General features: G+C 35.5%; 1 protein-coding gene across 9 annotated transcripts in view; it reads right to left on the bottom strand.

Moving 5' to 3' along the window:
- Window positions 1-16,374, bottom strand: part of PCDH9 (protocadherin 9) — a 951,590-nt gene extending 935,216 nt beyond the window's left edge. For all 9 annotated transcript variants that reach the window (XM_007960547.3, XM_007960548.3, XM_007960546.3 and 6 more), the window contains exons 1-2: window positions 15,804-16,374; window positions 11,424-14,594 (exon numbers count right to left, since the gene is read on the bottom strand). In XM_007960547.3, the coding sequence (XP_007958738.1) occupies window positions 11,424-14,459 (3,036 nt within the window). In that variant the 5' untranslated portion in view covers window positions 14,460-14,594; window positions 15,804-16,374. The remainder of the gene's footprint in view (window positions 1-11,423; window positions 14,595-15,803) is intronic.
- Window positions 16,375-26,723: the final 10,349 nt, after the last annotated feature.

The raw sequence follows: 26,723 nt of genomic DNA on the forward strand, positions 1-26,723 counted from the left end.
CTAGTTTGATTACACCATGGATGCCATTACTTCAAAAGGGATGCTTTCCAGTCTATGGAATAATTGGAAGCAAGAACCAGCAGGTTTCAAATGATTCCAGCTGTGTTAAGTACTGACTGTGAAACAGATTCACTCTCTTATATGTGGTTTTGTAATAGGAGTGATGTATACGTGAAAATTCCCAGACGGGTGGAGCTTCTGGGTAATCTATGGGGAAGTAAATTCATTACAAACACTAAAAGAAACAGAATAATTTCAAAACATGACATGCAAATGAAATAGGTAAAATACTCAAAATGAAAGACGAAGCAATTATACAAATGTGAAACAACAGAGACTAAGATCAAAAACAACATCACATATGCTATATTGAGATACCATTATGAAAATCAACTTTACAAAAGTCCTAAATAATCCGAAAGCAGATAGTGTTCTAACACAAAAGCAGATTAACACAGGTGACACGTGAAAAAGATACGATAGAACGCAGATTCAAGAAAACAACCAAAACAAAATCAAGAAAGCATTTACTAAATGAAGGTGTAAACCTCTGTCAATGGCAAGCTGGTATTCTTGGACAGGAGGTAACATTTTTTGAGTGTTTGACTATTGTGGGCCAGATATATATATATATATATATAGAGAGAGAGAGAGAGAGAGAGAGAGAGATATTCACTTAATCTCAGGACAACTTTATATGGATTTGGCATGATTACACCCATGATTGCAGACAAGGAAAGCAAGGACTAGTGCATTTAAATGATATGCCCAGTGTCACACAGTCTTTATGTAGTAGTTCACCCAGTCAGTTTTTCTTACTCCAAATATCAAATTAGTTCTCTAGTCTCCATTTCTTCAGTCAGAAAAAGTATTAAATAGGCCAAATAATCCCAAAGGTGCATTGGAGACTTGAGAATGTGTAACTGTTCTGTGAGTTTTATTAGATGCCAAATTTATCTTTCTAAAATTAATATAGTAGCTAGACACTGCATTAATCACTATTCAGCTATTATTTTGCTTCTTTTTATAGAATTTATACTTGATTCTGGCATACTGTCTGGACGTTTCAAAAGTCTATTAAGAAAACTTGGCCGGGCGCGGTGGCTCAAGCCTGTAATCCCAGCACTTTGGGAGGCCGAGACGGGCGGATCACGAGGTCAGGAGATCGAGACCATCCTGGCTAACACAGTGAAACCCCGTCTCTACTAAAAACACAAAAAACTAGCCGGGCGAGGTGGCGGGCGCCTGTAGTCCCCGCTACTCGGGAGGCTGAGGCAGGAGAATGGCGTAAACCCGGGAGGCGGAGCTTGCAGTGAGCTGAGATCCGGCCACTGCACTCCAACCCGGGCGACAGAGCAAGACTCCGTCTCAAAAAAAAAAAAAAAAAAAAAAAAAGGAAAACTTTAATGTGATACTTTATTTTTCTTACCAACTTGTATCTCTATCAAGCACCTATCAAAGTACCTATATTGATCATTATGTTTAGTAGTAATAAATCAATGATCTAAGTACCAAAAGGTTTAAATAAAAGGTTGGGGTGAAGAGGTTTGGAAGTGAAGGAATCTGATCCTGTTTATTTGGCTCACCTCTTGCCTTCTTATTATGTCCTAATATGAAAAACCATGAGATTATGGGCAGACAGAATGATATGTCCAAAATCACGAAGAAAATAGGACCCACAGACATCTCTAAGTGATGGAAGAATATATTTTGAACATGAATGATGTCTTTCTTAAATGATTGTTGTAAAGATTAAATCAGTGGAAAATATTATATATATAAATTATAAATTCAAGATCACTGATTTTCAGGTTACATCAAAATTTACTGAATGCCTACTAAGTTCACTCTTTTCAGCACTGTTGTGAGTTCAGTGTTAGAAATACAAAGGTAAGTAAGACACAGTCTCTTACTTTGAGGAACTTTCTTATATTCTCTAAGATTATTATGCTTTAAGTAAAGGCCTACCAGTATTTGGTTTTACTGAGTTGCCATTTGAGACCAAAAGATCATCAGGAACCAGGGCCATGTTAGGAACAATCCTAAAATACGCCAGGGTTGACACAGTATCAGCTGGAGAGGATGCACAGTCCCTGCAAATAACAGATGGTTCTGCAGGAATAGTTTAAACCCTGGGAAGTGTTGCTCCCAGTATCATACAGAAGTCAATGACCCTTAGCTAAAGCAGAATTTAATTGTCTAAAACAGAGACTTTAGGTGTCAAGAAGTTTTTACTTAATTATCATGTTTAAAAAATCAATCAATGAAATCAACATATTTTGTTACCACTGTATGGCAGAAAATCTTACCATTTAAGACCAAGAATGAAAATGAATTTATGTCACACTAAAATATCCTAAAAACTGTGTCCATTTTTACTATGGTGTAATGCAATTTTGATACCTATTTAAATTTTGAGGCAAAAAAATGATTATTTTTGTGTAAATTCTACCATCTCTTTTATGTTGGAAATTTGAATGGGTTGAGAATGCGTTGAAATATTATTAATCTATATAGCTAAATCTAACATTATTCCTTAACTTGGAAAAAGGCATCAGTAAGAAAAACTCAATTTAAAAAATAGCAAAGGAAAATATATTATCTGAGACCATACGTCAGAATAAATATGAATTTACTATTTCTAGCAAGAAAGAACACGTCATAGATTTTATTTCACACTTTATGGTTGTCTTAAGCAAATATATATGGAGAAGATTATGCAGAATTAATTTTACATCACTTTAAAATCCATCAAGAAACTAAGAAGTCAGATGTATTAACAACATACATGAATACAGTCCACCTAGTGAATGACAAGAAATGGAGCAAAGAAAAGTAGCCAGTCCAGGTGTGTTCCCAGCTGACACACAGAAGGAAGGCTATTGTGATTCTAGACACCCAATGTGAAAATCGGTTCAATGACATGAATATATGACACAGGACAGCATCAACTCATAACTCAGAACTCACTCCATTTTGTCTCCATTTGTCACTTGCACCTTCTACAAAAAGTTTCCTGCCGAATCCTATATAGCTGTGTATTTGAAAGTCCTCAGCATGCAGCTGCTATCACACAGAGGCACAGATTGGTTGCATCCACCAAATCCAAAAAACCACCAGAATTTTTCTTTCCAGAAAATGTCTACTATAGAACTACTATTGTCAGCAGAAGACATTCTCCTTCTATAAAAGATACAGCTTCATTTCATAAGTACTTCTGTGTTTCCATTCTTTTCTTTATTGAGGTTTGTTTAATGAGAAAAACAAAAACAAAAACAAAAAAACCTAATTCATTGAATTGCAATTGCCATTGTCTTGCACAAAACTGTTTTCTTTTCTAAATCAATCATCTATTATGACTCTCACAGGCCCCTGTGACTACTGTGGGCTGCATATGGATTATACACTTTTTCTAATAGGTGAAAATATAGGATTTATAAAATCATTTCAAAATATGCATGGCTCCGTGCTCTGATTTATATCTAACAGGGCTAGTCAAAGACATTAAGCATTAAAGAACTGCAAGGGATTTTACTGAACACTGTCATGAAGGTAAATATATTGAAATCCATGTATGTCTAGAACAAAATGCTGTGCTACAAATACACACCATATTTACAAACGCAGCAAAGATGAATTCTAAAAGTACAGTTTGAGAAATGATTCAATAGCAATTCCTATGAAGATGGAAGTATTCACTTAGTACCCAGGCCTCTTCATTATGGTAATGCTATATAGTCTTAGAGACACCTAGAGTGTTAATCTGATTTATGTTCAGAAGACAGTCTGCACACACAATTGAGAATTTCTTCTTAGGAGAAATGAAGGCCAGATCATGGGCATCAGAGATACCACAAGGAAGTACAAGCAAGCCGGCATCATCTATCTTGAATAATTAGCATCATCAAACAGCAAATCAGTCCAGTGTAAGGCATGTATTTGAGATTTTATTCTTTCAGTCACATCCAATGTTTCTGCATTTGGAAAAAATAGGCAAGACTAATTCCCTAGACTATAAATCACTCTAATGTGGAGGGAAATGTGTTAGCTAGTTGTATTACAAAGCCTTTACTTCATATTTAATAGGCACCTGCAATACCAGCATTATACAAAGCTCTCTACTTTGCAAATCTTTAAAACCCCACTTAATTTTCAGCACTGATTTCCTGCAATCTAAGAGCTTATGAAGGGTTCACTGTGTTCATACAGATCTATGCAAAATGTGCCAGAGCTTCCCGGTCTGTGATGGCATTCATTTGGAGGTGAATCCCAAATTTCTATCACTGGCATGCTTATTTCCGACTAAAATAAATATTCTCAGAATGAAAGCTGAAGATTAAGAGGACAAAAAAGGAGTCAAAGTAACTAGCACTGGGAGAGATATATGCAAATATCAGCTCAATGACAATTCTTCATACCATTTACGATAGAAGCTTAAAGACCCAAATACTCCGCAATCCATTAGCTCCTCAATATCCTGAAAGGGATTAGAGTGTTTCTTAATCAACTGCTAACAGGCTGAAAAGGCCCAGAGAGTGGATATTAACAAAGCAGTGTAATACTCAAATGCAGAGATGGTTGGATAGACAGACAAACTATAGAAGAATGTTAAAATACAAGATATCACACAAACATGATAAAATTGACTACATTTCCATTCTTTCCTACAGCCCACATGATTAAAAATCTATATAAATTACTAAGTGGTGAAGCTGTATTTAGCAGAGTCCTTTCAAGGACAGATAAATTAATTTCATATATTTTCTCAAGGATCCGGAATAATTAGTATAAAATGAAGAAAGAACCAATCAAATATTCCTCAAAGACGTTGACTGTGTTTCTATATTTGCCATTATTAGCTGTACAGGTGGTCCCAAGCCCATCATTTTAAAAGTGATACGTGCTTATGGCACTCTAATCAATCAAACTGTAAAAGATCAAGGGAAAATATTTTCATATGCCATTTAAATAATGAATAAATATGTGAAAACAGATCCCTAATGAATAACTGTGAGTTCTTCATTCCTTATATTTATATGCTATGCCTCAGAAAATTCTACTGATTCTGCCACTATTCTTGTCTATCAGAGACAAACTGTCTATAGGACAAAAATATGAATGAGAAAGATTAAATATGGGTTGTTTTTCCAGTTTATTTCTGTATCACTCTTTACTGTTAAAAGAAGGACAGCTGTTTAATTTATTTAGGAATTTGAAAATTTAATGAGTCTTGACTTACAGAAAAAAAGAATATAAATCAAAAGCAAAATGTCAATCATGGTAATAAATCTTTTTTGTTCTATGTTTCTGATGACTGACAGCCCAATAGGTTTGTATCAAACAAAAGCAAAAAGCATGTATTCCTTTCTAAATGAAATGTTTGACAGATTTGACAGTTTTCTTAAATAACAACCAATAAAATCTTAAACAACAGAGTACATCTCCTATGTACATTAGAGATCCTATTTCTACATTTGTCTTTACTTCTGTAGTATAATGCAGATTTGGGGATTGCTGACTATGTCAAAGGCTATAAGACATTAGCATTATTACTTACAAAAGAGTCTGACTTCTGTGTCTCCATGAAACTTTAGAATAAGCCTCTTCCTGACTTGCATTTCCAAATTTTCAATAATACCTGACCTGTGATTAGAGTCATATTTTAACAAATCTGATATAAATTTTAGGGTCCTTATATGTAATAAATTGTGGAAAAAATATTAAATGCCAAGTTGGGTGTCAAGAAGGCCAAACTTTTAAAAATCTGCATTAACTGATTTATACTTTCCAACTCAATGAAATATATAAGATATTAAATGATGTATTAATATTAGTAAGAGAGTAATTTCTAGTTATAATAAAGAATTACTTTCAAGAAGACACCAAACTAAATTCAAAGAAAGCTTGCACCAAGGATTTTAAGTCAAAGTAGTAAACAATCCACTGGATTTTCAGTTTTGTATTGTTTTTAACTATATACAAGCTAAGAGTTCACCTTTAATAAAATCAAACTGAGAAGTATTGTAAAAGAGCAATACAGACATCTGACTTGGCCCTGAAACCCTGTAAACACCCAGACTGGTATAGCGGGACCAAGGCTACAACTGTAACTTTGAGCATTTAGTGGATTTCTGAATTCCCCCAACCAAAAAAAAAAATAATTAGATATAAAAACAATCTAAATAACACAACAAAAATTGTTGTGGAAATAAGATTATAGAAAACAAAATGATTTAATGGTGTCACTTTCATAACTCAGCACTGTAGTATAAAATTATGTAATATGAAAAAGGATGCATTACAATGCCATATCTAATACTATAAGTATAATTTATAGATATTTTACATACATCAATATGAAAATGAAACCTCAAGGTTCAAAATAAATCATTGTTCATTATGAGAAAATTTGATTTTAGATTTGAGGCTTTTCCTTAAATCTAAATTCCCTCTGTTTTACAATTTCACATATTTTAAGTTAATATATGAAATCATGAGAAGAAAAAATGATAGCTTGCAATTATTTAAATAATAAGAATATGTTCACACCATAAGAATGTAACACGTTATTACAAGTACAATATTTTCAAAGTAATTTCAATGATACCAAAGCCTGAACTGTTTCACCATAAGGATGACTGATCTGAAACTAAGGAGAACATTAATGTTCCTTATTTCGATATCTAGAATTAATGGCAACAAAAAATTTATAATAATAAGAGAATAGAATATTGTCACCACATATATTATTTTCTCTATGTTATCAAATATTCAGGAATCAGCAGACATGTCTATGTTTAATACAATAGCAACTTTTCATTTTTATTCTCCTTGAGGTTATTAGCAATGGAATGCCAAAGTGCATCTTGAATTTTATAGCTTAGGAATATCAAGATGGAAAGAAAAATAGTCAAATGTTCGTCTCACAAACCCAACTGGAAAGATAGTCAGTTTAAATGTATGGCCTATCCTCATTTCAAAAACCCGTGTCAATATCCAAGGGTTCTGGGTATCTTCTACCTCATAAGTATGAAAACTGACTTCATGACCATAGGGCACTTAGCCAAAGAGCCATAGCAATAAAAATCACAACTGATAACATTTTAAAAATGATTCGCATTTGGGGGATCAATTGTCACCCGTGTTCAACTGTCACTATATATATCTATTCCAAAACTTAATAATTGAAAATATCTTAAAGTTTTTTGCTAGCCTCACATTAGTTAACATTTGCTCCCTTCACTTTCAATTGCATATTTTTCCTAGCTGTTATAAATATCAATTCTATGACTGCCTTCTGCATTTTACATAACATAATAACATTTCAGTAGTGGTTGTAGTAGATTATTCAAAAATGAAAAGTAATCACAAATGTAATATAGTATCTCTAAATGGTTTGGAATAGAAGAAATTCCCTTTACACGGTAAAAATTACATGTATACACTTAAGTACAGCATGCATACACATTTTCAGTGTATATATTCCTCAATATATAGACAAATACATATGAACAAATACTCTAGATTGTGAAAAGTCAGGATGTTTAAAGCTCTAAAATGAGTATTTCCTTTAGAAAATTAAATGACTGTTTACCCAGAACCACAGTCTAGTGCAACTCTTACAGACTGTTTTACTACTTGAAGAAGTTGTCAAATGTTAATGGGTGACTATTTCTTTTACTTTAACATTTTCATTTATCTTCCCTCTTCCCACCCCCGAAAAACCACACAGGGGCCAAGAAAATTAATTCCCCAAATGCTGTCAACTGGGTTGGGAAACAGTAATAAACAGCTTACTGTAAAGCCTCCAGCTACAATAAAACAGCTGTCAATAAGTGGGCTGAGAGTTGGGCTGTGCAAAAACAGGTTCTCTGGATATGATAATATGAGAGGGAAAGAAGCTGACACTTTCTGTTTCAATATGCTAAGGCAGTGGTTCTCAAAGTGTGGGCCCTGGACTAGCAGCGTCAGTATCACCTAGGAACTTGTTAGCAATGTCTATTTTCAGGCCTGACCTCAGTGGTACGAAATCAGAGCCTCTGGGGTAGAACCCAACAATACATGTTTTAAGTAGTGCTCCAGATGATTCCCAGGCATTCCACAGGGAGAATCAGTATCAAATTTTAAAACAATATCCGTCAACAATACCGTTTTTCTTTTAGGCAAATATACCAATGAATTTTATCGTTTAAAGCCTTATTGGAATTGATAATGTTGTCGTTTTCATCCTCTTAACCGTTTGGCTGTGAACTTTGTTGTTGTTTTTTACAAATAAATACTAAGACATGATCTTTTGCCAAAAAAAAAAAAAAAAGCTAAATTCTTAACCTATAAAGGCTAACAGCACTTCCAAAAATGTGTAAGAAATAATCTGTGAAAAATTTAGTGACATATGAAAGCTTTATAAAATAGAGTGAATGAGGAATATGATTTACAGTTTTTCCTACGTTCTTTGCAGGTTAACACAAGGGAAAACAGCAAGGGGAAAAAATATCAGACAATATGGGAATTGATGTACCACAAACAAATTCATGATGAAAACATCAGACGTTATGTTTTCGTTATACACACAGTATAAATGAGTGAAATTTAAACTTGGTAAACTTTGACCCAAGAATCTTGCATTTTACCCACATATCAATCAATAGCATAAAATGAAAAGATGATGTGAGCAATAGTGCTCACACAACTAAAATCTTCACAGATTGTATTTTTAAAATAAATTCCTTAGAAAGTTTTTGTAGTAAGAAATGTTACTCTTTCAAAATGGTGTAGCTTCAGGAGCACATTTTATATAAAAGCCACTAGTTGAAAAAGATTTTACTTTTTAGTTTAACTAGAACAGCTGCAGATAGCAATCATACAGTTCAGTGAAAACAAATTTGTAAAGGGTAGTATATATTTGATGTTGTTCATTCATAGGAAATATGCTTCTTTTATCCTAAAAATGTACATATTACTCTGTATATCACTACTACTTCTCCACCGGCTTCTCTTTTCTCCAACATCACATTATTTCTTTTTCAGCATGAAAACTTTTAAAAGGTGTAGGCAAAGTCATTTTAATAGCTCTTTATCATAATAGTGAATTACCTAGTTCCATATGAACATTGGAATACCTATAGGAGAACTGCAAAGTGACACATGGTCACAAGGAATTTCTAAAATGCACTTTAGTACCAGTCAGAGAATTACTCAGTATCCCATTTGAAAGATTACGTCATACAAACAAAGACTTTTATGACTGACTAAGCCTCAACAAAAGATCTTTTGCATACTTTGCTGAAATGCACTTAACATTTATGCCACTACACTATATATAGGTTCAACTTTTGGGAAGGTCAGAAAAAGTGGTTCTATACATCAATGCTACTAACACCACACATAGACAGAAAAAAAATATGATGCTGGAAGTATATCAGTACACTTCTTTGGAAAATAAATGTCAGACTTTACATGAAAAATTTTAAGTCATCATATTAGTTTCTCAACATAATTATGCATATCATAAAATACCATAAGTGTATTGTGAGTGACCTTTACAATAGAAGTAAATAATTTGAAAAATTTTCTTTCTGTTCATTAAAAGAGCAACTTTCAAATTAAACTCATTTAGTTTCATAAATTACTTTTCTTATCATAGTTAACTATTTAACTTTTAAAAACCTTTACTAAGCCTGAACATTTTCTAAATTTTAAAACATCAACCTCTTTTCAAATGCTTACAAAGTTAACACAAAAATTAGTCATTCCAACTTTGACTTATATGTAATCATCTCATAGTTTCCTTTAAAATTCTATACTGATTTAAGTCCTTTCTTCCTGTGTATTTAAGCTCTAAATATTTGTACTTTTAAAACGCTCTAATGTTTAATATATTGCCTTAAGAATGGAAATTTTAGTTGTATGGTAATATGTATTATACTTGATGTTCTGGGAGTATCTGTGTGACTCATTGTCAAAATTACTCTTATAAATATTTTATTACCATGAAGCCTTAAGTCATTCCAGAGCAATAAATGATAGTTGGTAAGGGGGAAACTGTTTCAATAAAACACCCTATTTCACCCCACCCTCAGAAAATGGAAACTCTTGATTCTCTAAAGACTAATCAATGATAACTGTCAATACTGTTCTGCAAATTAATTTTGCCTTACTTGATTTTCTAAAATCTATATGTTCCTTATTTATAAACAAGTACTCAACATAGGTGAACTCCATACCAACAAAGACAGAACTAGCATTATGAAATCCTAGAAAGTTGGTGTGCTGAGAGCTCATCACAAAAGAGCAAGCAAATGAACTTAAATGCTAGTTGCTCCAGAGCAACTATCATTAAATAAAAGGTATCTTTGGCTGTACTACCAGCTTGATCCTTCCCTCCCCCTTCTCCTTGCTACTGCAGGATTGGCACCTGGCCAGCACAAGAGACATGATACCCTAGTGCCATCTACAGGCTATTATCGATATTCAAATTTTGTGGCAGCAGACAAGCCCCAGTGAAATAAATTAGACAGCGCTGCATTTAAATCTTTATTAACAAGGAATTATTAGACCTAAGAAAAACTAATTCTGGATTTGGTTGAAATATGAGTTTCTCAGCCTCTTAATCCCTCTTCATATGGCATATTTCACAGTTTAAAATGAGTTATGACAGATAACTTATGCATTACTAAGATGAGAGAATATTTACAATGGATTCATTCTTTTCTTTTTAAATCAGTTATATTAGGCAGCAAGCATTCTTTTTTTTTTTTTTTTTTTTTTGAAAGAGCATTTGGCCACTGTGGACACTAAAAATCTTTCTATTAAGTACCGAATCTAATATATTACAATAAAATAATTTGAAATCAAAGAGAAGACTTCCTATATGGCTTAGTTGCAATCTATCAATGATCATGTGCTTCATGGCTGATGTACATTTAATATTCTACTATCCTGTTTAGAGACTAAAAAAAAAATTAACCCCTTTAGTAACCACAGCTCCAACATAATTGCAGTCACACCTTCAAAAGTCATTTAAAACTTGACATTTGAAGGTGACTTTTTAGATCAAAGGGTAAGGTGAAAATCTTGAAGCAGTCAATTTGAAAACCCCAGGAGCAGAATGTGGCATATCAGGACAGGTTTTCTTCTTCAGCAAACATTATCTTGGGACATTTTGGAATAATTTTCTCTTTTCATCTTTTGCCATTTGAAGGAAACTGGGAGGTTAAAATATTCTCAGAACTCAGAAATCTCAAAGCTGTTCTAAAAATTCTTGACTGAGCCCCAGAGGAATAGAAAAGGGGTCAAGTTTTTTTTTTAACCTCCTTCTAACTAAGCTAAAGTTAGACCAAAACAACAGACACACTGGCACGTTAATACTGGTTGACTGGGCACTTGTATGCAGTACTTATAGACCAGTAAAAGTGCTCGTTTACCTGTCTCGTGTGTAAGGGGCCCTTTGTCTTGAAGCCTCCTTGGGAACTGCACTCTGAGGCACTGAAGTGATCTGAACTAGTGGAAGAGCGTTTAGAAAGGGTGTCACAACCCCCGACAAAGGTGTTGTCCAAAGGGAGTTCCTGAATCACATGATGCTTTTTCACGGAAACTGGAGTGTCTGGTTTGAGATGAAAAGCAGGCTGTGGAGAAGCAGATTTGTAGTGCTTGGCCAGGTCAGGACTGTTAGGCTTGAACGTTGTTGGAGGTGCCGGGCCCCAGTCAAATCTTCCTATACTTTGCTCCTCCAGTTCAGCCGGCAGGCTTATTGTCCCATTGATAGGTTCATGAACTGCATCATCGGGTTTGGACTCTTCGATAGTAACAAAGTTCAAAAGAGAGCTCTTGGGAGACTTCCTTTTCTTTCTTTTCTTTTTCTTGTTTTGTTTGTTCTCCTGGTTTGGGGACATCCATTCAGCACCTTGCTTGCTCCTCTGAGCTGCTTTGAACCTTGATGCATGGCGACAGCGCACCAGAACGGTGACGAAGATCACAACAATGACCACCATGGCACCGGCGATGATGGCAATCATGATGGTTAGATAGTCCTCATTTTGATAGGGTTGGCTACTATCCCCTATGTTCCTGTCCAACGGGGTCTCCATAGTCCTGCGGATCAAGTCATAGATATAGGAGGCATTTCCAGCAGTATCGTTAACATAAAGGAATACAAGCACAAGCGTGTGCAAAGACTTAGGGTACCCCAGGTCACTTATGTTGACCACCAAACGATGCAATCCCACATCAGTAGGTGCTGGTTTTTCTTCCAGAGTAATGTTACCTGTTACTGGATCAATCCGAAATAAGCCTTTGTTGTTTCCACTCACTATAGTATACTTTAGTTCGGCATTCATTCCAGTGTCAACATCCACTGCAAAAACTTCTGCTACCACGGAGCCAGGAATGGCTGAGAGGGGTACCAACTTAAAGGAAGTATTAGACGGTGGAGAAATGACAACTGGGCTGTTGTCATTGACATCCATGACGTTGATAGTTACTTTTGCAGTAGAGGAACGAGGTGGCTGTCCTCCATCAGTAGCTTTGACATCAAAAGTGTAGGAACTCTGCTGTTCTCTATCAAATGAGACATTTGACTTTATGACTCCAGAATAGGGATCCAACACAAAATTATCATTGTCATTTAGAATGGAAAGAGTCACAGCTTTATTCTCTCCAGCATCTGCATCTGTCACTGTGATTACCCCCACAGTACTATACTTTGGCAGATTCTCAGACACAAAAAATTGAAAATGATTATGAGTAAACTTGGGGCTATTGTCATTCTCATCCAGAACAGTAACTATCACAGCCGCTTGGCTTTGGAGGGGAGGGGTCCCATTGTCCCTCGCAGTTACTGTAAAAATGAATCGTTCTTGTTCTTCTCTGTCAAAGACTCTGGAGGCTGTCAAAACTCCTGTTTTTCGGTCCAAATCAAAGAAGGAGGCATTCGGTCCAAGCTGATAAACAATGTCTGCATTTTTCCCACTGTCTTCATCTGTGGCACTAATAGTTGTTAAGTATAACCCACGTCGGTTGTTTTCAGAAACTGACAGCTCAATTACAGGCTGGTTGAAAATTGGTGGGTTGTCATTTTCATCCTCAAGCTTAACCCTTACCAGGGCAGTCTGATTTAAACTGGGCTTCCCAGAATCAGAGGCAACAATTTTAAAGCTGAATTCTTTGGTGCCCTCATAGTCCAACAAAGAAGAGGTCTCTAACAAATATTGGTTGTCATATACTGCCTTCAAATGAAATGGGACCTCTCTTTCAATAAAACAGATCACTTTGCCATTCACATCTGTGTCCTTATCTGAAACTGTAATTAGGGCAATCTTTGTATTGACAGGATCTTTCTCAGATAAATACACGGTGCCATTGATGGGACTTATAATGTACCTGAGGTCTATATTAGGAGGGTTATCATTTACATCGGTGACATTGATGGTAACCGTTGCTCGAGCAGGAGTGGAGCTGCCATCACTAGCCAGCACTGTCACTTTGTGAATGGCTGTCTCCTCTCTATCTAAGGACCTCTGAACTGTAATCAGCCCAGTAGTATTATTTAAAGCAAAGAGTCTTTTGGTTGCAGGGGCGACCTGGGCACCAAAAATGTACCGGATTTCAGCATTACTGCCTATATCTGCATCAGTGGCATGGAGCTGAATTACAGAGGTACCTACAGGAGCATTCTCTGGAATATGAACCTCCACTTGACCCTCTTTAAACACTGGCCGGTTGTCATTTACATCACTTACTGTGACCTGCAGTATGGCCGTACTGGATTTCTGTGGAGTGCCTCCATCTTCTACTTTGATTTTCATCACATAGGTATCTTTCTGTTCTCTATCCAAGTTTTGCTGAACAATCAATTGTGGCCACTTCTCTCCCTCCGGAGTTTCCACGATATCCAGTCCAAAAACACTCTGCCCATTTAACAATTCATAATGCTGTACACCATTGAAGCCTGTGTCAGGATCTGTTGCTGATGGAATTGGAAAGCGGCTGTTGATCAAAGTGTTTTCTGGAATGGAAATATTGATGACAGGAGATGGAAACATGGGGGCATTATCATTGGTATCCTTGACAATTATTTTTATTTTGATCAGCCTGAAGAAGTCATTGGGGAGGATCACCACCTCAAGTTCAAAGAAACACTCATTCTCCTCAGCATATGAGGCGCCAGCACAGAGTTTTTCTCTGTCTATTCTGTTGGAGGTTGTGAAAATTTCTCCAGTGCTGCTGGATACTTTCACCAAAGGGGCATCCCCAGCTTTAGAAACCAGTCTGTAGACAAGGCTGGCACTGGTCCCTGTGGCAGCATTGATGTGAGAAATGTTCAGATCCTTTGGTATGTTTCCTATGGGCACATTTTCAGGCAATTCCTCTCTAATAGTGTAAATAAGTTCTTGAGCTATTGCGGAATCCAGCCTTAAACAGGCAATCAGAGCAGCCAACAGGTAAAAATCCCTCAGGTCCATGATAATGTATTTATTTTCTTTTCCTGGATTTTAGGGTTTAAAGGTTTCCACTGAGGAATGATGCACAAATTGCAAGAGGAAGCGTGCATGGACTGGAGGATGCATTATATCTCATCACTTATTTGGAGACAGCCACTGTCAACACAATCGTATAGACAATATTATTCTTCAGTAAATAAAAACATACTGTCACAAAATATCACCACACATTTTCCCCTGCACATTAGTAAACATGGCAGTTTGCTCTGCCACTGTTTGCAAGTTTACTCTGTGGAGAAAAAAGCACTAAATATCTCCTGCTTGTTGCATTTGCCGGGAGGAAATAAAATTTTCTACTTTTGAATTAACGACAGCTGCTATTTTTACCTATATTCACGCACATTGTTTTTCAGAATACTGTTTAATTCAAAACAAGCATTCTTGTTCTCCTCTCCCCCTCCCCCCATCTCACCCTCCTCCTAGAGCCTCTAACCCGCCTCCCTCAGTCTTTTTAGGTGCAAGTGAAAAACCCTAAGTATTTAGCTATGGTTCCTACTAATAGCTTTGTCACATGTCAAATGTGTTTTCTTCTCTGCCACACTGAGTCACCTATTTTTTCTAAAAAGGCTATCTTTTTCTTTCCTCCCAGTTCTTCAACTGCCTTCTAATATACTGGGAAACGAGCATCCGGACATGCTGCTGCAGCATCAGAAGCAGTAGTCACTGGCCACTACACATCCTCATTGCCTAAAAGCACAACACCAAGACTTCAGATTTCTTGCCCACAGCTTGCTCTCCTTTCTCCATATTGACAAATTATCCCCATTAGGATTCGTAAACACATTAAAACTTTTAAAAATGTATAATAATATAGGATTCTTTTTCCTAGAGGTGGAAGAGAGTGCCGAGATATAAGTGAAACGCAGCTAACATTCCCATGTAACATCACAATATTTTCTACTGAACATAAAAGAGAAAAAAAACAAAGCTATTTCTTAATCCTGATTTCTGGTTAGAATATTAGTAACATTTGCCACACATCAATACTGCAACCCAATCATGCAGGTAAAAAGGCTTCTGCTTAGATGCTCCTGTAACTGCAATTTAAACGGGTGCAAGGCTCCAGGCAGCTACGTACTTGAGTAGGACTGGTCAGTTCTCCGGCTCTAATCTTATCTGCATTAGGCTGCACAGTAGCTGATGCCCGCGATTAGTTCCGGCAGAGTGATGCAGGTAGGGATGCAGATACAGCCGAGTAGGTGAGCTCTGCCCCAACCGTCTACCCAATTACAAACATCTTTCGTCTACACTGAGGACACATCTAAACACGAATTTACAATTATGCATGCGAAACTCTACACTTACGTTAGTTGCCTCAACCTTTCTCCTTTCCCAGTATGCTGCAGTTAGGAATGATTTGTTCCAACACATAGAAAGCCATGCATCTGGTAGCACCAGTTTGGGGAGAAATCAGAAGCAGCAAAACGTTTCCTCCCTGTAAAATGTGTTGCTTCGGACTGGCAAATTAGCAACTCCAGAGAACAAATTCACGGATTTGTCGTTAGTCATTCTCTCCACATTTCGTCTCTCTTACCCACTGGGTCTGGGTTCTTCTGGGTATTTAGCACACACACAACATTCAGTTGCACTTCTTCAGCTCAGGGATATTTTCCACAGCATCAAGCATACCATTTCCAACCGATGCCAGTACTGCTTAAGTCTCTAACTTCTTGTAGGAAACGTCAGAGTTGCGGTGACGGTGATTCTCTGACCTTAATCCAGGTGACACTTGCCCGAAAAATTCCTAATCTGTTATTTCTTGCGTGCTTCAGAGACTCTAAGGCGCTCCTTTCCGTCTCGCATACTCTCCTTCTCTCCCGTCTCCTCTGCCCCTCTCTCCTTCTCCCTCTCCTCTCTCTCCTCTCTCTGAACTGAATTTCTGGATATAACTCTCAATAAGCCCAGAGGGAGGGCGTGATTGCCCAGGCCCCGCCCCCGGGCTCTGATTGGCCTGCATCTTGCGGTGCGGGCGGCCGCAGCCGGGCGCGAGGGAGGGGGCTCGGAACAAGGCGCTGACTGTCTCCCAGCCTCCCCTCCTCCTCGCCCCCTCGGCAGCCGCGAAAACCCGGAAATCTGATCCTGACCCCAGGAGAGCCGGGTTCCAGGAGGTGCACTGAGCATGCTCAGCAGGGTCCGGCGTTGGGTGGGACGCGCCGGCGCTCCCCAGGCCCGCGCGGAAGCGGCGCTCGCAGGCTCAGGCAGGGAGAGAACCTCCGAGCCCGGGCGGTCCGGCGGGCAAGGGCAGCGCGGGAGCCCTGCAGGGCGCGGGCGCGGATCCGGGGAACCGGGGCCACCGCTGCGGGCGGATCGGTGTCACCGAGGCGGCTTCGCACATCTCTTTGCTAAGTGGAGGGGCCAAAATGCATAGATGGGGGAGTCTACCCAGGATCCGAGGCGCGAGACGTACAGCCACCCCTGGGTAGGGAGCACGAGCCAACAGATCCCCGGAGCGCGTTAAATGAACAACATGCGCGGTGCTGCAAATAGAAGCTTTTGCTGGCAGGGACATTGGAAAGAAGGGCAAAGAGGGAGTACAGCGAAAGGTGGGGACCGCAGAATTTGGGGTCTCTGCGGAGACAGGAAAGAAAATTAATCGGAGCACTTCCTACACGCACAGCCACGGAAACTGCCTTGGAAAGAGACAATGGCAGCGTCTGGGGTCCCCTTGGTCAGCCCGGGCCAGTCGGCTGCGCTTGCGAAGTCTGCTCTAGCGGAGCGAGACCGGCCGCGGCGGTGTATCGTGGCGGTCCCTGCACTTCTGCTCCAGCCGCGCCTGGAAACCTGAGAACCTAAGCTCGCCGGGACTCGCGGCTGCTGCAAAACCCGTTTCCAGCCCACCTCACTGCAAACTTTGCTTCCAAGGTGCTGGAAGGAGTCCCAGACAGCTGTTTCCCAAGCTGTGGAACACTTCCTTTCCCCTAGGCACTTTCTGCTGATTCCAACTTTCTTTCCTGTGATTCTTGCTTTTCCCGTGCATTTCATTTCTCTTGACTCCAGCTCTGTACTAAATCCTCACAAGTTTCTTATTTTCATACAGGAACTGGATGGAATGACTCCCGAAAAATATAGCTTTATTTCTCAAATACTGACCCCCAAAGCACTATCTAGTAATATATTGGATTGATTTTTTAAGTCAGTAAACCACAAAGGTTTGTGTAATGGCTTGTACTTAACAACGCCTGATACCTGAGTAAAGTTTGAAGCATTAACATAGAAACAGTTCACTTGGAACAAAAATTTATTTTTTGACTGACCCATAAAGGTTGTCTGAGAAGGTCTTAGTACATGATTGAATAACTTGGGCTAACTCACAGGAAGAATAAAGGGCATTTATTTTAAACCTGTGTGTTCCCCATTCTGTAATGGGCTGCCTAGGCATACTTAAGCACTATGAGGGCGTGTTGGAGATTACCTCTTGTTTTTGAGTACAGTAGATTTTTTTTTTTCTTTTTTAAATAACATTTGTTTTTAGATATTTAAATTAAAATTTTAAAAAATCACGAATCAAGCCTACTAAGCCATATATGTAATAAATAATGGCATTATTTAACCAACTCATTTGATATCACAGTTTTCCAACATGAAATTGTAAGCTCTTTTTAATTCAAACTTTTCTTTGAGTTAATAGTCACAGTTCAACTGCAGTGTCTAAGAGCCCACTGTAAAATCCGTTAATCCCTTATATGTAAAATATAAAATTCTTTCCTTGCAGATAGTACACTGTTTTTTTAAATAGCAAAGCAACTTTTATTATAGTAATGTTTTGTATGATTAGAATGTATATAATTTAAGAACAGAAGGGACTTCTAAGTATCCAAAAGTCAAAATAAAAATATTGCCTCACAGAATAATGTCAGTGAATTAAAGGATGATTCTTTTATTTTACCACAGTAAACGATCATTTTGCCATTCACAAAATCTACAATTAAAGCTGGTACATTGTTCCAATTGTCACCTATTTTATGCACTGCACTGTTTTTAAATAAATGAACCATCATTCTGATACATTTACAATAAACATAGTAGCACAGCCACTTTCCAGTTCATTTCATAAGCACTACAGTTATATTCGTATTCTAATCATACCGTAGTCATTTCAAAGTCATGTTGTAGTCGCAACACATAGCTTAACAATAATTATTTAACATCATTATTAAACGGAATTGTTTCTCTTTGCTAAGGGATAGCTTCACGTGCTGGCAGAACCCATTATTACCTCGTGCTCATAAATGAAATCAGTATGAACACAAGATGAAGGTTAGAGAAGAGAAAAAAAAAATCATCACATGATTCCATTTATGACTATGAGACTTCAATTAAAGAAAACCACAGGTCAAAGCCCCAGAATGAAATATGTCTAGATTCTTTTCAAAGGAGATGGAGTTTAAGAGACAAATAGAGCTATGGACTCGGGGCATTATATCCTTTAGGTGTTTATTTGGCATTATCTAAATGATTGAGATTCCTTAATGGTCTCAGTTTTACCTCTTAAATCTAGAATAGTTGAGGCTAGTTTGTCCTATAATAAATAATCCGACTTCTAAACTCTAAAATTAGAACTATTATTAGAGATCTTATTAATATTCCTAGAGGAAAAGTAAATATAAAGGGTCATATTCCTAACCCTGTGTTATCACAACTTAAGGTTTCTTCCCAAAACACTGTATAAATCATTTTCCTAATGAGAGCTGTTCGTAATCCACCTCTCCAATATTAATTTTTAAGTTAGATCTGTGTAATTATGAATTAGGGAAATATTCTTAATTTCAGTTTTTGTAAGGGAACACCTATTTGTTTTTATACTGTGTTTTATCATTGTTTTTCCTTAGCGAATTTAATAAAATGTTAGATTTCCAATATCGATCTTCCAGTATATATATTAGACTTCTAATTAGATCTCTTTAATTAACCCTTATTCATCTTTGTCAAAGCATATTTTCTACTGCAAGGAATTATGATGTTCTCACCTGTGTTGTACCTGATTGTAGCATCAGGAATCAGGATACTAATGGGAATTATGGCATTTGAGCTATAGTAAAATTGCTTTAGTGTTTTCTGCTTGTTATATAGGTCATGGGATACTTGTGAAGCTAAGTCACCTTCGGCCAGCTAACTGAAGACTAAAATGCTTTTGCAGATTTAAACACAAACAGATGTGGAGTTAATAAAATTATTTTGTGTTCCACAAGTTTAATATTGTTCTATTTATATATTTAAACAATGATTTCTATGTAATGGCATTTAATAACCTAAATTATTAAGCAATTCAGTTTGTTAATTGGATTCTCATCTAGAATTTTCTAGTTACCACTCAGCATTTTAAAATTACATTTCACACGGAGATTGTAAAGGCTGTTTCTGTAAGTTACATTTAGAGAAAAGACCGACTGTAATATTCAGAATGATCAAATGACCTCCACAAGGACTTCAAGACTAATATTTTTAACTCTAATATACTAGTTCTATATTCCAATCATAGTTAAAAATAATATAAAAAATACTTTTGTGGCCTGTACTTCTAAGACTCCTTTAATCCAGGTGTCTTATTGTGTCTAACAGACACTAATCAATCAATCACAGGGGCTCTTATGTCACAGCAGGCATTATTGTCCCCATTTCACAAAAAAGACTAGACTATTGTACTGTACTTCTGGGGAAAATTGTGCTAAAAATACTCAGGGTTATTTATATTATCACTGTTTAGAAAATGACAATGCAGAATTTTAACACCGCAAAAAGAAAATTAACACCTTTTAAGGCTATGCAAACTGGCAAAGTATAGTAAGCTCCTTGAATAATTCTGTTGCTTCACTATTTATTATTAGCTCTTTCATTTTGAATACCTTTTTAAAAATCTTTTTACCTTTTCATTTTTAGAAAAACCTAGTCCAAGATAATCAAATCACAAAGGAAAGCAGGTGACAACCTTCATTCTTTTTGAAAGACTGAACTAAATTTATCCCAATTTGCTATATTTTTATGACTGACAAGGATTATAAATGTCAGGCTTGTAGCTCTAATAGTTATCACAATGTAAACTGACATTTTCCAGTGCCACTATTTTATCATGATTACTATTTAAATAAAGAAAATATTGAATTCTCAAGTTTTGTAATTACTTCTTTAAAATTTCAGATTATTTGTAGGTGTAGCTTTCATAATAGATTTTTTCCGCATCACATGTAGGGCTCAAGCAATCATGTAGAAAACATAAAAAAATGTTTTAAGATAGTAAACAGAATAAATGTACAATAATTTGATTACTTTAAAGTCTTGTAATTTCCAGTGAAATATAATGTGAAAATGTTTTTATTTCTTGGGTCTTTATGACATGTATTTCTCTAATCTGTAAGGTAAGAACTATTAGATTGAAATATCGACTATTAGCTATTCAAATTACATTTATAAAATGATAAATGTCTAACGACGTAAGAAAAGCTTACATATTTTTTGGAAGCATCTCTGCTTGAACTTAAAAATAGAGACAAGAAAATGTTGAGATAAGAACACAGTTCAAGCTCAATAGCATTTGCCCAAAAATAATTCAGGAAATAGTTTTTTAAAAAGGTATGAGAAATTTTAGGAATTAATAAACATATTACAATGTATTAAAAATTCTCTTTCATTACATTCTTATTCAAAATATTACATTCCCTAAAACAGAACTTTGTGTTACCTGAAATAACATTCTTTTGGGAACTTTTCATTACGTATTTCTTCAGTCCTCCCTTCTTCATTCTTACAATGTTTTTTGTCTTTTGTTTTTAAATAAACTTACATGATATTCTTCTAGAAGCCCAATTTGTTACATAATGTGCACATAAATAGACTTACTAATATAGGGGAGGATGGATAAGCCTCATTTTTCTCTTATAGTCTCCTCTTAGGAACCAAATTCCCCCCACAGTCTCCCTCTAATTGAATTAGGATGAGTCAGGGAGACAATGTATATTGTTGACTTCTGCAGTCCTGGCTTAACTCCATATCACTGATAACACCAAAGTAATGGAAATGGGGATTGCTAAGCCCTTTAAAAGATACTGTTCTGCTTTTTATGGGAATTAAGTTAATGCTACTCTGCTTACAAAAATTACATGTCTTTGTATGTATGCATGTGTACACATATGTTCTTTGAATAATTTTTTTCTTAAATGAAAATCCTATTCTCTAGTGCCATGTAATACAAGCCTTTAAATAGTCCTACAATGTACCATGTCTTTTCATTCCCATGCTTATGAATTAACTGTTCTCTAGCCACAGATTGGTAAAGCGTTCAGAAAGAATTAAGAGAACGTCAAAGAAACTTGTTGACGTCAGGGAATGGGGTTGGTAAGCCAGAATATATCATAAAAAAGATTAATTTTTTTAAATAGTATGTCATAAGAACCATTATATGTGGAGCTTATAAGAAACTCTAATTTAAAACGTTATCCTTCGAAAAATATCACTTGTAAAATACAAGACAAACAATAAGTACCTGTAACAATAACATTGAAAAGATTATGAATGTTTCCTGATGTCACAAAAATATTCACATAATGTTTTGATTTTAAAGAACAAATGAGTACTGTGTTTTACATCTATGGGCTAGTTGCAAATTACTTACATAATTTCTACACATTACAACTATACCAATGTAGGTGTCCTTAATGGCTATGCTGAAAGAGACTAATTACATTATTTTTGAATAATATTTGTCCCTCACCAGGAGATGAGGCCAACTTTTCGGTATAACAGATAAGTGGATTCTAAAGACCAGGTGAAACTTCAGGTAAATGCCACAATTAGTTGAAAAAGGCAGAAGTGAGAATTACATAAAATAATTGCAAAGTATGTAAGGGAGAAATCCATTGTTAAAAAATATATTAATCAGCTCATTCAAAAACCTATTTTCAAAGACATACTATATTTAAAAAATAAAGATTAAAGATATGTGCTATGTTGAAAAAAAATTGTACTACTCTGAAAATATTTTCTACTTTGTGTATCCCCATCACAATATCTCTTTTATGTTTTAAATTTTAAATATTTTGCTTGTTGCATTAATCTTAATAGTTTGAATACTCACTAGCAAGTAAGTTCTTGATTACATAAATGTACTACCAAATTATTTTTAATCTTTATATTGGTTCAGATGGTTTATTGGGTTTATTATTATAAGAATAACATTGTGCTAAAGTTGACTTTTTCTTGATTTAAATAACATTCCAGGATATTTACTGAAACTGAGTCCATGTTTCTCAAACTTTAATGTGAGTAAAATAGCCCAGAGATCTTGTTAAATTAAAATGTAAATTCTGATATATTAGCTTTTCAGTGGGAGCTAAGGTCCTATATTTCTAAAAAGTTCCCAGGGGATACTGATGCTATTGATCTCTGGACCACAGATAAGGTAGCAAGGACCTAAAAGGCATGTTAAATACAATGTATCATGGCTAAAGGGTGAGAGTGGAAAGCAAAAGCAGAAGGTTACAGAAAGAATCACCCCTACCATTTTATCATACAAAGATTAGTTTTGTTACCAAGCATTCTTTTGATGCTAGTACTGCTCAGAGAGGCAAGAAATGTATATATCATTCACATATTAATTTAATTTAGATTGTCTCTTTCTCTCAGAGGTTAGATATCTAGAGCTAAATTTTAGTTTTACTTTGAACTAGGAGTGAGGAAGAGGTCTGTTTGGACCTTGGTACTCTTCAGAGGAAGGCAAATTACACAGAACAGATCAATAGGCCTTAAGACACTTGCTGAGCAATGTAGGGTACCAGGTCAGATGGGGGTGGAAGGTGTCAACAGGAGGTAATTGAACACGTGGTGGACACATTTGAGTCATCTCCAAAGCTCATGAAAGTTCTTCCTTCTTTAGAATATATACAGATAGATAGATAGATAGATAGATAGACCATATATATACACACACACACGTACACTATATATATACAGATATATCATATATATACACTGTATAATAGATATACTATATATATACAATATATATACAAATATATATATTACTCATTTAAGTAAATTTATATCGAAGTTCCCAAATTGCCAAATCAAAAAATAAAATATCTCTGGAGTTTATTTGTAAAGACCTAGAGGAATATGTCTGTAGAAAATATGTTACAATTTATTTTTCCAAAGTACAAGTTAAAAATTGAAGAAATAAATCTCTTTTCCAGCCTTTAGTGATAAATGTTCTATCTTTATGGAAGGCACAGGGAAACTGCAAATCAACAATTGGTCCTGAACTTGACCATTTCTCTCCAGTCTTATTTTCAGAAAAGATAAGATTCCTTAATGTGTATATTAGCACTTTTATGTTTTATGGTAACATGCAATATATTCAGTATAAAACTCAAATATATATTATACCTTTATCATTTCTACAATGAGAGTAGTTAAAAATAACTTAACCCACCCACAAATTTTCCGACAAAATATGGTTGCTCTAGATTCTGTTATACACCTGGGACTCAGTTGGAATATTCATCAGCTGAGAAAATTAAAACTACGATTACTTCAAATAGAAGATGAAGCTCTCCCTTGGTTCTAATAAAGCATCTATAATGTCCTTCAAATCTGTGGTTATAAACAAACTTGGAAAAAATGTAATTTATGTAGTTAGTTGCTAAGATGTGTTTTATTCTGGTTACCACAGTCTCAGTAACTTACTTTAATTCCTCCAAAGAATACAGAGCACATGTATATTGTATTTTAAAGATTTTGGGTCAATTTAATTGCTCCTGAAAACTAGCAAATTAAATTGCAATAACAACCTGAAAATGAGCAAAAACTTGTTGAATTAGGTTAAATATGCATTCAGAGCAAAACAAGAATCCTAAAGAAATATTGAATACAAGAAAAATTAGTTTTTAACGATACAGTATTTAGCTCTATTGTCGTTTTAAGAGTTAAAAATAGTGCTAACATAAAAAAAAAAAAGGTGCTAACATAATTCTAACTATGGTAAACACTGCCATCTAGAGGAATTTTATTGTAATGCAGAGCAAAACGAAAATGCCTGAAAGTGGGAAATGTACAGGCCTGTACTGTAGTTTGTTTTTTTTTTAATAGATTTCTCAACTCTGACAAAAATTATTTATTTCAAGAAATTAGCTTAACTGCAACAGTAATTCATTAAGGAATTATTTACTATGATTTACAGTATCAATACTAATACATTGTCAACAAATTTATTTGAAATATTTTTATTAATCATAAGTTGTTACACTTGTAGGTAATTTTGATATTATAAAAAAACTAATTATAAGATATATAGTCATATTCTTGTGAAAGATAAATAAGAGTCAATAGCTAGAAAAACTAGAAATACAATCATGTTAATATATATATAATGAATACTTCTTTCAGAAAAGCAACTAAATTACCTGTACTATTCTTATTATTTCTTCCTATCTTTCCTCTTTTGATGTGAATACTTTTCAGTCCTGTTACATTAACTTCCATAATGTGCTGATTTCCAAGGTGGTGACTGGGCCTCTGTGGGTTTGCTCAGGACCTACAAAGGTGTTAAAAGAGAGGTACCTTGCTATGTTTGTTTCCTGTTTAAATAGAAATACTAGCACATAGACAGTTTCCATTGTCAAAAATCAGTGAATAGGAAAAAACATTATTTTCTACGACAAATTTTCCAGGGACCAGTAGTATCTATTTTTAAGTTAAGTGAATATTAGACACATTTATAGTAAAAAATTAAAGAAATGTTGCCTAATCAAATTTATTTTTACATGCTCCCTAGATTTCAGATAGTTAGTGAAATTTGTGAAACAGTCTACTTCTTATGAATTGTAACAAATGTTATATGTATTTGCAGTTTTTTTAGATGACTAGGATTTTATTTTAGTTTTAGTATCTTTTTATGGTAACCCTGCATGCACTTAAAGAGCTGGAGATTACAAATTTAATTCTGTGCCTAGAAAGAAAAGTAGTGTGTAAATTTCAAATCAATTCAGATAAGACAGATATGTAGCATTAAAATGTAATTCTGTCAATTTGCTATAAAGCTGTGGAGATGCCTATTTAAGGGTGAAATCTATGACAAGCTAAAGTAATTTTTCTTCTCATAATTTGATGTTTTAATTACAATGAATATCCATAAGAATCTGACACAATTTTATTTGATTATAATTTTACATTTATGTGAGTAAGAATTACAGAGTTGATGATAGTGATGGAATTTTGACTAGTATAATCATCATCGTATTGAATCTGGTGTTTCAATTGTAAATGATTACTGAGGAGAAAGGAATGAATTAAATCAATATCAATGAACATACCTATAATAACTTCTGTTTTATTAGAGACTTATAGTTTTATATTTTTATCATACATATATAATATACATGTATAATCACTGTGGAAAATATATAGGAATAAAATAGAATATAAGAGAAGTAGAAAATGTAAAACGTTTAGACATCTCTGAAAACTTCTTAAATTTGATCCTTACTAGCTTTTTTACTAAGAAAACTTTCACGTGTAGAGAAATAGTAAAATCTCTAGATTCAACAATTTTAAATAGTTTGTCCAATTTCTTTGATTCCTCTTTCACATATTTGCTCCAACATTTGAAAGTAAAGTATAGATCACATTACCACAAAATCATTCAAAATACATCTCCGAAGAATAAGGATCATTGCCTACATGCCATGCTATTATTAGCCCATTTAAGGAAGTAATAATAATTCCATAAACATCATCTTATATCTACAGTATTTTAAATTTTTAAAAATTTATTTCCAAGAAGTTGATAGACATTTGTGGGTTTTTTTTTCTTCTAAATCCAATCTAGTCTGATCACGTTGCCTTTGTTTTCTCCTTAGTTTCTTAGTTTAAAACAGTTCCCTCCATTTTCTTCCCCATGACTTTGAATTTCTGATAAGTTTAGAAAAGTTGTGGGGTAGACTCTTTCACAATCTGGATTTGCATAATTGCTTCTTCTTAGGATATTAACTTGATTCTCTGTGACCTGTATCTTTGTCAACTGGAAATTAGATCTTAAGCAGTGCTAGCCAATAAAAATACCATTTGCGGCTGGGTGCCGTGGCTCACGCCTGTAATCTCAGCACTTTGGGAAGCTGAGGTAGGAGGATCAGCTGAGGTCAGGAGTTTGAGACCAGCCTGACCAACCTGGTATAACCTTGTCTCTACTAAAAGTACAAAAAATTAGCCGGGCATGGTGGCGGGCGCCTGTAATCCCCG

Source organism: Chlorocebus sabaeus, chromosome 3, assembly GCF_047675955.1.
Source record: "Chlorocebus sabaeus isolate Y175 chromosome 3, mChlSab1.0.hap1, whole genome shotgun sequence".
Lineage (NCBI taxonomy): Eukaryota > Metazoa > Chordata > Mammalia > Primates > Cercopithecidae > Chlorocebus > Chlorocebus sabaeus.